Source organism: Epinephelus fuscoguttatus, linkage group LG23, assembly GCF_011397635.1.
Source record: "Epinephelus fuscoguttatus linkage group LG23, E.fuscoguttatus.final_Chr_v1".
Lineage (NCBI taxonomy): Eukaryota > Metazoa > Chordata > Actinopteri > Perciformes > Serranidae > Epinephelus > Epinephelus fuscoguttatus.
In genome coordinates this window covers 15527002-15540898 of record NC_064774.1, presented here as the reverse complement: position 1 = coordinate 15540898, position 13897 = coordinate 15527002, and the positions used below count along the sequence as shown (strand labels likewise).

The window sequence follows — 13897 nt, the reverse complement described above, 5'->3', positions numbered from 1 at the left end:
GGACCCAGTCAGCAGCATTTGACAGGAAGTTTATCAAAACAAACATGGAGGCACCGGAGAAAGAAATCAGAAATGTGCCATCTGTGTTTGAATCAAACGTCTGGACTTATTTGGGATTTTTTTTTAATATAGAAGGAAAGAAAAGAAGGACTTGGATATAACACATGTGATTTGCAAGCGGTGTCATAGGAGATTAAAATACTCTGAGAGCGGGTGCCCCATGCACAGAGGCTGCAAGTTCAATTCCAGCTTGTGGCTCTTTGCTGCATGTCATCCCCCCTCTCTTCCCCCTTGACGCTGTGTGAACTGTCCTGTCATTAAAACCCAAAAAATAATTTTTAAAAAAAGATTGTTTCATAAATATGTAAGAGTGACTTTTTAGACTGTAGTTGGTATTGGTTTTTATGTCACCGTGTCTATGATTCACCATGTAGATTAAAAGACAATGAAGGATCTGCAGAATTCACACACGTGCTCTAATGCGTGTTTGACATTTGTCCAGGAGTGCGAAGCGAGTCCTCACTGTCGGAGGCTGCAGCTCAAAGACCTGCTGGTGTCAGAGATGCAGAGACTTACTAAGTACCCCCTGCTGCTGGACAACATCATTAAACACACAGAGGGTGAGAAATCAAGAGACGTGTTGTAAAAGAACAGGAAAACCAAATGCCAAGAAAGTGCGATTTTTAATATTCTTGTTTTTTCGTTTAGCTGGTTCGTCGGACCTCCCCTCACTTCAGCGCGCCCAGGCTTGTTGCCGAGGGATACTGCAGGTCGTTAACGAGGTTGTCGGTGAAACAGAACAACGGCAACGCCTCAGCCAATACCAACGCAGGCTGGACGCTGCCCCTGTATTCAAGGTAGTTGAATCGTTTATGCTGGCTAAGCTTTTTTGTGTCCTTTTCTTCTGGTTTAGATTGTTCATATTGCGATGACCAAAATTTGTATGCTTACTTTTGTCTCTCACAGAGTCTGGACCTCACCACCAAGAGAATGATTCATGAAGGTCCTCTTACGTGGAAAGTCAGCAAAGACAAGCAGATCGGTCAGTACCTTTGTGTAAATACATACAGTCTCATCGGTTTGGTTTCATACCTCTTAATCGCATGTCTCCGTATCCCTCCATCAGAGATTCAAGCGCTGCTGCTGTCAGACTGCCTGGTCCTTCTACAGAGGGGCCCAGACGACCGGCTACAGCTTAAGTATCCATCCCGCTGGCTGGGTGGAGGCAGCGGAGACAGCAAGACCTCCTTCAGCCCTCTTGTGAAGCTGGACTCTCTGCTGGTCCGCTCGGTGGCTACAGGTAGGACTGTGCAGCACTTAATTTCTCTCCTGCTTGTCTGGTGATCAAATGTGCATCTAATGTTGTGATTTCTCTCCAGACAACAGAGCCCTCTACATCATCAGCACCACAGAGAGGCAGATCTATGAGCTGGTGGCTGGGACGTCATCAGAGAAAAACACGTAAGGTCTTTTCTGTAACTGGTAGGAAGACTCACCCAACATCCATGCTCTTCTTCAGCCTCCAGAAACTTGTGTTTTTGTTTTTCAGCTGGAAAGATTCACTTGAAAAGACCATCTCATCGGCTGGTGGTTCGTCACCCCTGATCAATCATGGATCCATGCCTTTATCGTGAGTAAATCTTGTGTCTATGAATAATAAACACAGCGACATGTTAGGAATCCTTTGGCAGAAGGTTACTGTTAAGACACTTGTGGATGTAGGGTTGGTTATTGGCTCTGGAATCCTGTAAGGTATTCACCACAATAACCCAAGTAGTATCAAAATGTCTCCAGTCAAACAATACCTGCATTACATCCTCTTTGCGCCAGGGCTTTATCTGGGACCATCCCGACTCTTTGCTGGATCAGCAAAATTTCTGTTGCTGCTGTCCCAAGAGCTGCTCTCCTCTCAGTGATCAGTCAGTTAGCACAAGCTTACATAGCAGCAGTGGCTAACATCAAACCTGTTAATAACCATTAGGTGATGTTAGCTGTGTGATGCTAACAGTCAGCCTTCTCACTTTAGCCCTGCTTCCAAACACTTTCAGTATGGTACCTTTGGAACCAGAAGTAACCCTTCAGACATGGTACCTAGACCCTAGGGTTTCCACCACAAACAGTACCCTTAAATGTGGGTGGGGTTGTTGTCACTCACTGCTCCGTCCAGCACTCACTGTATTTCCTCCTTTATCAGTCTACACCTCATTTATCGTCCACAGAATGAGGCTGCACGGTGACATTTTCAGAACAAAATAAAACAGGCTGCAGTGAGAGTCTCTCTCCATAGGATATTTAAAAATAGCAGGTTTGTGCATTTAGTCCTTCTCAGGCAAGCTCAGGGTTTTAGTGTTGCCGGAGCCCACAGGAACGACGCTCCACAATGCTTTTTTTTTCCTCCAAGTGAGGATTGGGATATAATCCCATCGAAATTAATACATATTTTTAAATGCTTGAAGATCCACTCATTACTAAAAGTGTATGTCATATAAAAACTAAAGTGATGGTCAAACTTGTCACAGTGAAATTTCAGGTGTGCTGATGGATTCACGCCTTTAACTCATGCACTGAGTAACTTTACAAGTAAACATTCCACCTTAAAAGTCGCCGGCAGTCGGCCCAAGGAATCAAGTTATTTTTTCTCAGACTACAGCTGCTGTGAGAGGCAGCAAAACATCCTTTCATTTTATAGTTACAGTGGACTCTTAACTGTCCCTGGCAAAGAGCTTACACTCCCGCAGCAGCAGTTATAACCCATATAATCGGTGTTGTGGTGAAGTCGAGTGCGGAGTAGTTGACAGAGTGAGCACTTAAGCGTGCTGAGATGCCACTAAAACGTTCTAAAGTATGGCTTTACTACAGTCCATTAACATTATGGGTAACTTTTAGGGTACTGGTATTTTAATTTTTTAAAATATACCCGAGCCTTAATTAGATGTTTTCATTTTCTCATGTACTTCTCTCTATGCATTTATTCTCACCACCGTGCGTATTTTTTCAGTAGTTCCCCCAGTCTGCGCAGTGCATCCCCAGTGTCAACTGGCAGCAATGTCTATGCAGGTAATAACCACATTATAAACATCAGCTCTTAATATGTAAACTGTCTGCCAATATTTCTGATACAAAATAGATCTTTTTGGCTAAGTCATTAAACAAAACCTCTGATTCCAGACAACTCCATGACGGAGCAGTCAGATTCCATGGAGCCTCATTCTTCCAACGACGACATAGAGCTCTCAGCAAACACACCTACGGACCAATCAGGAGCTTTCCTCTGTGGGGACAGAAAACCAGTTGGTGTGGCAGAGGCCGCTTTACAAGACGGTGAGATATCAAACACATTTGTGTCACTTCTGCAAAGTGTTGGAGGTTAAACTTATTTAGTGTTTTGAATTTGATGGTTAACATGTAAATGTCATATTGGTCTTCATGGGTTAATAACCTGTAGTGTAACAGGTGTAATTTAATCCATATTTTTTTTGGGTTGCCCATAGGGCTGCCCCTTACTTAAGAATTTTTCTAGTCGACCACTAGTCGTCATTTAGAGTCATTAGTCGACTAGGCGCCTGCATGTTTACCATATTATTAGATCATATATTTTGGGCGGGGCAACACAATGGTTTGAGTTGAAGGTGTGAGAAAGAATAGTATCAGTAACACTGTTAACACTGTGCTACATTACAGAGAAATACAAAACCGTACTAATGAACCTTCATTAATATAGGCCTATATTTTATCTACAAGTGCACGTCACACACTGAGCGAGCCGCCTGTTAATGACGCTGTGGGCTAATGGGCATGTAGCTACTTCCATGTTTCAGATGATACGTCATGTTTGTAGTCGACCAATGAAGATGAGTTTACATATCACCTTGGGTTCGTCCTTCACCTTCTCAAAATGATCCCACACTTTGGATTTCCTGCCTGACGTGTTATTAACTAGCCTGTGGAATAACCGCAGGTTTTGATCAATTTTGACAAGGCGCAGCTCCTAATAGAATTTCACATTTTTGTCTTTTTTTCTGCGACTAAGCAACCAATGAAATCTCGCTGACTAATGACCTTTCTGGTCGACTAACATTTGGTCAACTGTCGGGGCAGCCCTAGTTGTCCGTTCGTACATATCTCTGTCCATACCATTCTTGTGAACACGATATCTCATGAACGCCTTGAGAGAATTTTTTCGACTTTGGCACAAATGTCCATTCGGACGAAACGAGGAACTGGTTAGAATTTGGTGGCCAAATGTCAAGGTCACTGTGACCACTAAAAAAATATGTTTTGGCCATTGTTTGGAAATGTTGTAATTAGTGTATGAATTCTTGTTTTGTTTAAAAATCTCAAGAATTCATACATTATTATGACAAATGTGTCTTATACCACGAAAATATCAAGTAATGACATTTTATATATCCAAAAAGTGAAAGGTCATCTTTACTGTGACGTCATGAACTGCAAAAACACTTTTCTGCCCATTACTCAACGTCATATCTCAGGGACAGTTGATCAGATACTGGATTGTTGACACTAATCTTGGGTGTCCACATTTAAACTGTGTATTGATCTTCTTTGTGTCTTCTGTGTGTGAAGCATCCATGTTTTTACAGACATGAATGTAACTGCAAGTGCAGCTTGACTGGTGCGCGGAGGCATACAACCACAAGGCGATAATTGTAGTTTGTCCTTTTTTTGTTTATTTATTTTTGTTGTTGTTTTCTTGCCTCTACAGTTGAAACACTAAGGCAGCTCATACTACGAGATTTGGAAGAGGACGGTTGGAGCCACGACTCAGACGACACGCCCACCAACGAGACGGCAAACGAAAGGAGCTCGTTCACTGAGAGACAGCGGCCAGAGTCTCTGGAGACCGTCCTCAACTTCAGCACCAACGAATGGGAGGCAGACCCTGAAGAGGTCCCGCCCCCAGAAGCAGAGCAACCCAGCATTCAGGTCGTACGGAAAGGTAACGGATCAGAGGAAGGAAACTTTTCTGAGATGATCATCTTAAATTCTTCGGCAGTGCTGGCTGAGCACTCTGAGTTCATTCAATTCTCAGATAATTACAAATTAAAAGACCTAATTTGGCGTTGACTGAACCAAAAGTGAATTCAGCTGACTGCTTTCCGTCTGTTGTTTGGATAAAATCTTGGTGGCAGCCTTCCTCTGCATGTTTTCTCTGCACTCTGTGATTCATTATTTTGTTTCTCACACACTTTATCTTCTCATTTTCTTTTTGTCTGCCTGCTTTTCACAACACACTGATCTTACACTTGGCTCCTACATCGACATCTATCCTCACTCCTTTTCACTCTTCTTTCCTTCACACACAAACACCTCCACACGTCTATCCTCTGTGCTATAGCTGTGGTTGCGGGTCCTTCTTCTTCTTCCTCTGTCCCTGACGACATCACTGCTGATGTCACCCTCCCCTCCGACCAGTCGTCCAAGCCGAGAGGCGAGGCCACTACGCAGGGTAATGATGAATAAACTGGTGAAGTGCTGTGCATCCTTTCATCTACATGTGTATTTTTCCATGTATAATATTCATCAAGGTAATAGATAAAGAACATAATCTGCAATCTTAGAGCTAGTGTTGATTTTGCCCTGAAATGACTCACCCCCACACTTTCTGCACTCTAGGGAACACTTTCTACTTGGTAATGCCTACAGAGCAGGGAGAGACCACCACTGATGACCTCAATGACCCTCCTACCCCCACCGCCAGCCACTTCCCACAACCTCTGGAGGAAGTGATATCACCACAGACGCAGCCAGAGGAGGAAACGCCCACCTGTGGTCCAGAATCCAGTCAATCAGAGGCTATGCAACCGGAACAGGAAGAGGAAACCGGCCAGTCACAGGCTGGGCACCAGAGCCACGTGATCAAAAATGTAGATGAGATTTTCCTCACGATTGAGGGGTTAACGAGCAAGTTGCGGCAGCTGAAGGTGAGTTTGTGTTAAAGGGACAAGTTCACCCCAAAATCAAAAATGCATGTTTGTCCACTTGCCTGTAGTGCTTTTTATCAAGCTAGATTGTTTTGGTGTGAGTTGCCGAATGTTAGAGACATCGGCCGCAGAGATGTCTGACTTCTCTCCAATGTTGAAATCAGGACCCTGTTACTCAAGATAGTCCGCAGACCTTGTTGTGAGCAGTTTCATGTCGGAACTATTTTCTTTCTAATAGGCTTGTGCCAACCGGATAAACCGGAGGAGGAAAAAAAAAGCTTTTCACATCGGCGGCGTGTCAAGGGACTATATTCAACTTATCTTGCATTGTAACATGCATTATGACAACTTAATAAGGTTTAAGTTTGTTTATAAATGAAGTGGAGGAGCCTACAAGTGTTTTGTTTAGTTTGTCTCAGAGGCTTCGGAGGGACTCCACAGCTCTGCTCCGCTCAGCTGTCTGCTGCTGCTGCAAGAGATCAAATTTCACTGGGGGCGGGGGAAAGTGCGAGGGAGTCAGCAGTCATTCAGTTTGTTGCCATAGTAACCCATTTCCACTGAAGAAGTTCCTGGTACTATTTGGGGGGCTGGAACTACGACAGGAACGTCCTCTCACTCGGCCCTCTCAACCGCCGTGTCTCCACTGAGAGAGCGGAGTCGGAGGAAAGTTCCTTGGTGTCCTTCTGCGTCGTCTTCTTCTTGTGTAACCTTGTGTGTATTGGCGGTTAATACAGCATTACTGCCACCTAGTGGATTGGAAGCGTGTTACACCTATAATGGGCTTTTATTGGGAAAAGTAGTTCAAATGCGACCCCTAGTGGTAAAATTAGGAATATAATTTGATATATCGGTTCGGTTAGATATTTGGCTTTAAATCAAACCCGTTGGAAAATTTCCAAACCAGCACAGGTCTACTTTCTACCAAAACTGTGATACTGCTCAGAAACCAAGATACTCGTGCTCCTGTCAGCACACAAAAACATAAATGGCGTCCTTATCTGATGAGCTGTTACTTAAGCTAGTTCAGTAGTGCTAGATCAGCTAGCAGTACCCTTCCTTCTGCGCTGTATGTGTTAAATTTTTAAAAAATGAAGCTAACAGCAGGGATCAGTAGTGATGGCCAAATGAAGCTTCATGAACGACTTTCTTTATTTTCTGACCCCACCAGATGGTGCTCTTGGTTTAAAGATAAAGGCTGAAGGACTGGCAATGAAGTGTGCTTTCAAACCTTTGTTGAGCAGACAGCGCCATCTGGTGGCTTCAGAAAATAAAGACAGTGGTTCATGAGGCCTCATTCAGCCATCACTAGGATCAGCTTTCATGGAAGGGAAGCTAACACTGCAGCCTTAGAGTGGACTGTAACTAATGCAGCATTTATCATCGAGTCATAAATAAATGAGTGTGAGTGTAGAATAACACTTGAATGTTACTTTTTTTTTCAAATGGATTATACTACAGGGTATATGTCTTTTTTTCTGTTGTGACACCACTAATGCCTTCATGGTGAAGAGGTTTTGTCCATTCTATTAAAACAACAACAACGACAACAAGCAACAGACTGGCTCAAACATTTCTAAGCAGCAGGATATTATCGTATTTAACCCACTACGTTTACAACAGGAAGAGGACGAGGGATGTGCGTGATTACTTGATTAGTTGATTAAACGTTTCCACCCTCGCTAGTCGTTAACAGAATTACTAGTTGGTAAGCTTATTATTAAGATATCAAGAGGGAAACGGGTGAGATTGGCTCAGTATGCAAAACTAACCGGCGGTTCTGATCATCAGCTGCTCTCCCTGGCAGTCTCTTTCTCTTTTACACACATGCACAAACTCACATGCGGCTCTCTGAATCAATATATGGAACCGCGTGTGAGTGACTGGTACAAACGGACATTGTTCCAGGAAGTATGTCTGAGCCTCACACACGCTCACGCCCACTCCATGTTTTCTTACTAGGTTAAACGAGAGAGGGGCTTCAGCACATCCAATGCATCAAAACATTGTTCTCTAGTTGGAGCCGCGCCTCGTTTTCAAACTGTATGGTTTGACTAAAATGAACAATGACAGCAATATAGTCCACGATGAGCAGCGCTGTTATCAACCTGCGTAGTTGTCCCTCCATTGTGACATTAGAAAGTGTCACATTTTGTCACAATTGTGCTCAATTTCGACTATTTTAGCGTCTTTTATTTTTAATTTTTCGACTAGTTCCGACTAGTCTAAGTTTAAAGTCCCCCTTTCTCCTCTCACCTTTTAGTATAATTACACTCATTGTTCTACCTGTGTAATTTTCTGCATCTTCACCCCTTTACAGGAAATAGAAAAGTCCCATCACAAGCTTTTGAAAACCCTCAGAGAGCCTTTTGTCAATCAGGAGTCAGAGGACCAACAGTGTCACTCGGCAACCGTCTCTAGAACACCATCTTTGGATCGTGGCTCAGGAGACGGTGAGGGGGACCCTGAAATTGCATCTCAAACCTTAAAACAATGGCTGACGATCAGTTTGAGTTGCTTTTTACACCAAATAATATCTCCCTTTTTTCTTGAACCCAACCAGGCAAAGAGGGAAGTCCAGCAGAACCCAAGATTCAGTCGACTGGATTCTGACCTCTGGATTTACTCGCAGTCACTCAATCTTGATTGTTGGCTTACGGACGCACATATATGTACCCACAGTCAGACTCGGGCACCTCAGCCCTGCCTCCCGTCGCCCCTCGTCCCTGCATGCACTGGCCAGTAGAACAGAACCCAGGACGGACCGTAGCTGTTTTTTTTTTTTTTTGTTTGTTTGCTTCCTGTTGCCCTGGGATACCAGTAAGCTGGCTGGATTCACCAGGATTTCTGAGGTCAGAGCAACTTCTGACTTCTACCAGAGTACGAGGGAGTCCAGGACAGAGTGAGGAAAAACTATGAAGGAAGAAAAAGGCAGAAGACAAGTTGGCTGACGAAGAGAAAAGGAAAAAGATGGAAGAACTGAAAGTTGGAAAGAAAATCACCAAGTTGGATATTTGTGAAGGAAAAGGAGTCGTACGTCGAGTTGCTTTAAAGAGCTGGTTGAAAAGACGGAGCAGAAAAGTGTTGAAATGTTAATTTAAGGAATAATCCGAGGGACCCATCACCCCTGCACTTTACCCACAATGCATCCCTCTGTCGTGTACGTCCACTCTGCTGTGGACAGATCAGGGACTGGAGATGCCACTGGCTTTATTTAGGGGCCGACGTTATGAGCCAAGATGGCCTCCGGGGGTCCCCGCCCCACCTCCACTGGTTGCTTTACACTGAGTTCACCTGCCACCACGGCCGAAGGACTGTGTCTATATAATTCAGGTTATTTGCACTGGGTAAGGAAACCAATATCACACACACACCATTTAACTGCATCATTCATCTCAGACCTTCATATCCCTTTCAAACCGGGAGAAACACTATTGTCATTGGGAACAGTTGCAGCCACACTGACATATCCTTAAGTTCTCCTTTAAGCGGCTGTTTGGAACCATTAGTGCGACTTACTGATCATTACATGGTTCATATTGATTGTTCATTTTTACGTTCTGGAAACACTACTGCGCTGTTTACTACTGAAATGCTGGCAGGTTTTATTTTCAGCGCTGCTTCAGAGGCATACAGGGATCTCAGCGATTTAAAAAAAAAAAAAAAAAAAAAAACAAAGCTCAGTGGATTCACACAGCTGTTCGTATCATGTAAAGTTGTTTAGGTTTAAGTTTGGGAGATTTAGGATATTTTGGGGGCGAGGTTCAAGACAGGCAATGTTGACGACGAGTGTGAGGAAAGAGGACAAATACAGATTCAAACTGAGAAACTTGAACTTTCACTGCAAACCTGTTTGTCACTCAATGAAACTGCTGCCAAATATCGCCGCTGACATTGCCTGTCGACACTTCAAGATACGACTCTCTAGCTTTCTCTCCAGTATATAGTGTGTGTGTTAGTATCGCGGTGAATACTGTGAACCAGCAACTTCTCCCTTCCAGCAGTTATACCACACATAGTGTTCATATGTAGCCCACATCCAAAGCCATGAAAGGACTGCGCTCTTCACCAAGTAGCTTTACAGTGAGAGATCCACCACAGAGAACAACTTGTATTTATTGGGAGGAATAAAAAGCTTTGTAAAATTACACTTTACAAACTCAAGCACATGGTCCAAGACAAAAAACAAAAAACAGTACTGTATATGCAACTAGATTAAGGAAATATTAATTTAAAGGAAGAGTTTGACATTTTTGGAAACCACTTTTATATCTGTTTGGTAAATGTCAGAGTTCCCATGTTCATTAAATTTCTGGAAAAGTTATAAAATTAGAAAAACTTTTTTGAAAAATTTTGAATATACATTTTTTTTAGCTATTGTTTAACATATGTTCATAAAAATCCCAAAACGTATAACATTATGCTCCTTTCAATACTTATTTAAAATCTAGTGCTGCACTGCGTGATCCTTAAAAGGTCAAGTGTCACGTGATACACATAGATCGCATCGGCATCATGTCATTGCTGTGGTGGTGCCCAACATTGGGGAATGGAAACACACTGTCACATCAGGAGGGAAACAGGAAGATGCTGAAAAGCTTTTCTTTACCGGGTTAACCAAAGCGTTCACACTGAGATTTGAGCCGCATAAGGTAGCTGAATATTCACTGCCAGTGTGGTAAATCTGTAAATGATGCTGGTGACAGTCACTACTGACGGATAGCTAATGTTAGCTTGAGCGGGAGGCTGCTGCAGTACAGTCATACAGTATAGCCGCATCCGACTGTGGTCCCCAACTAAATCTCAGCTGTCGATCAAACAGTTGGCTGTTAACAGGTTGGTTATTTACACACAACACATAGACTAACGATTCTTCATGATTCAATCAAACAGATATATGTATAGATGTCCAGATAAGCAAATTCCAGCCAGTGTGTTGGATCACTGATCCACTTGGACGGGGGAAAACTGAAGGGATATGATGGCCGTCAGCCTTAATTAATTAAGGTATCATGTACGCTCAGATTTAGGCAAGGTCACAAACTAAATTGTCAAAATTATAATCCACACATATCAAATTGCATTCACATCCATATGATCTTTGGTTTTATATCCATAAAAAAGGGGCGCTTGCTTTGTACCTGTGTGTAGTGATGGCCAAATGAGGCCTTATGAACCACTGTCTTTGTTTTCCGTAGCCACTAGATGGCACTGTCTGTTCAACAAAGGTTTGAAAACACATTTCATTGCAAGTCTTTCAGCCTTTATCTTTAAACCAAGAGTGCCATCTGGTGGGGTGAGAAAATAAACAGATTGGTTTATGAGGCTTCATTTGGCCATCACTACCTGTATGTGCTGATCTGATCTGTTGGCATATGCAGGTGGTTGGAAGGAGAAATATCTAACGAGCTAGTAAAGTTAGCAAGTGCTAGGATAGAGCTGGGCGATATGGACAAAAATTCATATCTTGGTATTTACAAGCTGAGCGGCGATACACGATATTTTGTACGAAATGGGCTACATGTTGTCAGTTTCAAGTCAAAGCCACATTTCAGATGTCACAAGCACTTTAATATAAATATGCAGCTGCACAACAGTTACACCTCCAAAACACTAGTCAGTGGTGGGGTTTCTGCAAAGTTTAGTTGATTCAGAACGCACATTAAACATGGCTTAATAGCAACACTTTCAAACACAATTACACAAATCAGCTTCACTATAACTCCCAGCATTCACAGACAAACACTTGTTTTAATCTGGACATATTTTCCCCTCAAATACAACATGCTAATGTTGTTAGCACAAGCCTATGGCATTTTACATTGTATAAAGTAGCCTAGCAGCTAGCGGACTTCTCGTCTACTCATATGAAGCCAGGGACAACAGCAACATTTAACAAAGGTAACTTAACAAAATTCGGCTCCATTACAGCTCAGGGTTTTAAATATCTATCTCGCTCGAAAAACGATATATCATACATAGTTGGCATATCGCCCAGCCCTACGCTAGGACCTTGCTTGTCCACAAATGCCTCAAGTGTGCATGTTTAATAGATCTACTTGTTTTAAACTACTTAAACGAAGTCATGGAAATGGGGTAGAATATTATGAAAAAGTTTAATTGGTAAAAATTGTGGGAACCCTGAAATGTGAAGTTAACGCCAGTGGCTGCTTAGCTTAGCTTGTCTTAGCTTAGAGAAAATAATGAAAACAGGGGAAACAGCTAGCTTGGCTCTGTCCAACAATTACAACCTTCACCTCCCAGCACCTGTAAAGCTCACTAATGAACACGCTACACCTCATTTGCTCTTGGAGTCTCTGGGGGTTGCCTTGCTCAGTGATGAAAGGACTTAAGAAGGTTACTGCGTCTGGCACATAACTCCACTGTAACACTAAATTGTGAGTATTTGTAAGTATTAAACAAATGAGATATAAGGTGTTAAGTAGTGAGCTTTAAATGTGTGTGACAGGTGGATTTTATAATCTTTAGACAGAGCCAAGCTAGCTGTTTCCCCCTTGTTTCCAGTCAATACACCAAGCTAAGCTAGCCAGCTGCTGGCTACAGCTAGTGATGGCCAAATGAGGCCTCATGCACCACTGTCTTTATTTTCTGAAGCCACTAGATGGTGCTGTGTGTTCAACAAAGGTTTGAAAGCACACTTCATTGCCAGTCCTTCAGCCTTTATCTTTAAACCAAGAACGCCATCTGGTGGGGTCAGAAAATAAAGACAGTGGTTCATGAGGCTTCATTTGGCCATCACTAGCTACAGCTCCGCACCTGACATGTGGAGTGGTATCAGTCTTTTATCTAAAACTCAGCAAAAAAGTGAATGAGTATTTCCCAAAATGTCAAACTATTCCTTCAACTATTTTTGGATCCTGTGTAGGACTTATTTTAAGTCCTTGAAGTGCAGATTGGTTTTTGTACACCTTCGTTGAGGCATGAGTAACCAGCAAAGACTGACACTAAAGCCAAGTGCTTTTTGAGCTTACTCTAATACATGCTAGACAGAACTGTTAAAAGGAGAGAACTTCTTCTGGAGAAGTTTTATGTCTGTACCAGTTTAAACATTTGTTCTTTCTTTCTCCTATAAAGCTGGGCAGAATCACACGGGACTGGATTTTATTTGAGCTGGTTTCAAATACTAACTGAGGAGCGCTTTAGTGAGTTAGCCAGCAAAACTGACAATACTCTACCAAACCAGGAGCCAAGTATATTTACACACTACCAGCCGCTGATATTACCATTAAAAGGATATTTCACTGCCTGGTGGAAGGTTTTCACTCTTTAGCCGGCACACATCGAAGGAGTCGTCGATGGGAAGTGTATTTGGCCGTCACATACGAACAAAATAATGAGATGCAACGTAAAATGAGAGCTACTGATTGCCAGGGTGGCTGTTACAAGCAGCTGACTCCGTATGAACTTGAGAAATTTGTGCTAAAATGTAAAAATGTTCTACCAAAGTGAAATATCTCCTCAGAGGTTTTGAAGGGAAGCTTGTTTTTTCCTCCACATTTCGGTTGCTGATTTTCAAGCACCTCAGACCAGACGTTTTGTCATTTTAATGCTTTTCCGTGCCAAGCTATGGACATGCAGTCATCACATACATAACATATGTGCTGTCCAGAATTTGGCACAGAAAAATGCCGGTCTGAGCTGGTTGAATCAGGATCTCCTCCTCTCCTCGACATCTCTTTCCTCTTCTTTCCTCCCATCTCTAACTACAGCATTTTTCATCTCCAATTTCTACCTCTACACTTCAGTTTCTTTCTTCCATAATTTCCTCTTTTCATACATTATCTTGTACATTGACATCAGCGTTGTGGCCCTAACCAGCTGTATAATTTAAAAAAAAAAAAAAAAAGCTATAACTGATTCCTTTCTTTTTTTAAAATAAAATGTTGCACAAACAAACTTCCCTGCACGGTGCAAACTACTGTATGCATACACAC

General features: G+C 42.6%; 1 protein-coding gene across 5 annotated transcripts in view; it reads left to right on the top strand.

Annotated features, from left to right (window-relative positions):
• Positions 1–13897, top strand: part of arhgef11 (Rho guanine nucleotide exchange factor (GEF) 11) — a 40308-nt gene extending 26411 nt beyond the window's left edge. For 3 of the 5 annotated variants that reach the window (XM_049567954.1, XM_049567955.1, XM_049567952.1), the window contains 13 exons: positions 503–620; positions 709–857; positions 967–1042; positions 1127–1300; positions 1380–1461; positions 1550–1630; positions 2999–3057; positions 3169–3321; positions 4727–4960; positions 5360–5470; positions 5638–5945; positions 8263–8395; positions 8506–13897. In XM_049567954.1, the coding sequence (XP_049423911.1) occupies positions 503–620; positions 709–857; positions 967–1042; positions 1127–1300; positions 1380–1461; positions 1550–1630; positions 2999–3057; positions 3169–3321; positions 4727–4960; positions 5360–5470; positions 5638–5945; positions 8263–8395; positions 8506–8555 (1728 nt within the window). In that variant the 3' untranslated portion in view covers positions 8556–13897. The remainder of the gene's footprint in view (positions 1–502; positions 621–708; positions 858–966; positions 1043–1126; positions 1301–1379; positions 1462–1549; positions 1631–2998; positions 3058–3168; positions 3322–4726; positions 4961–5359; positions 5471–5637; positions 5946–8262; positions 8396–8505) is intronic. The other 2 variants (XM_049567953.1, XM_049567956.1) reach the window with 2 other exon arrangements.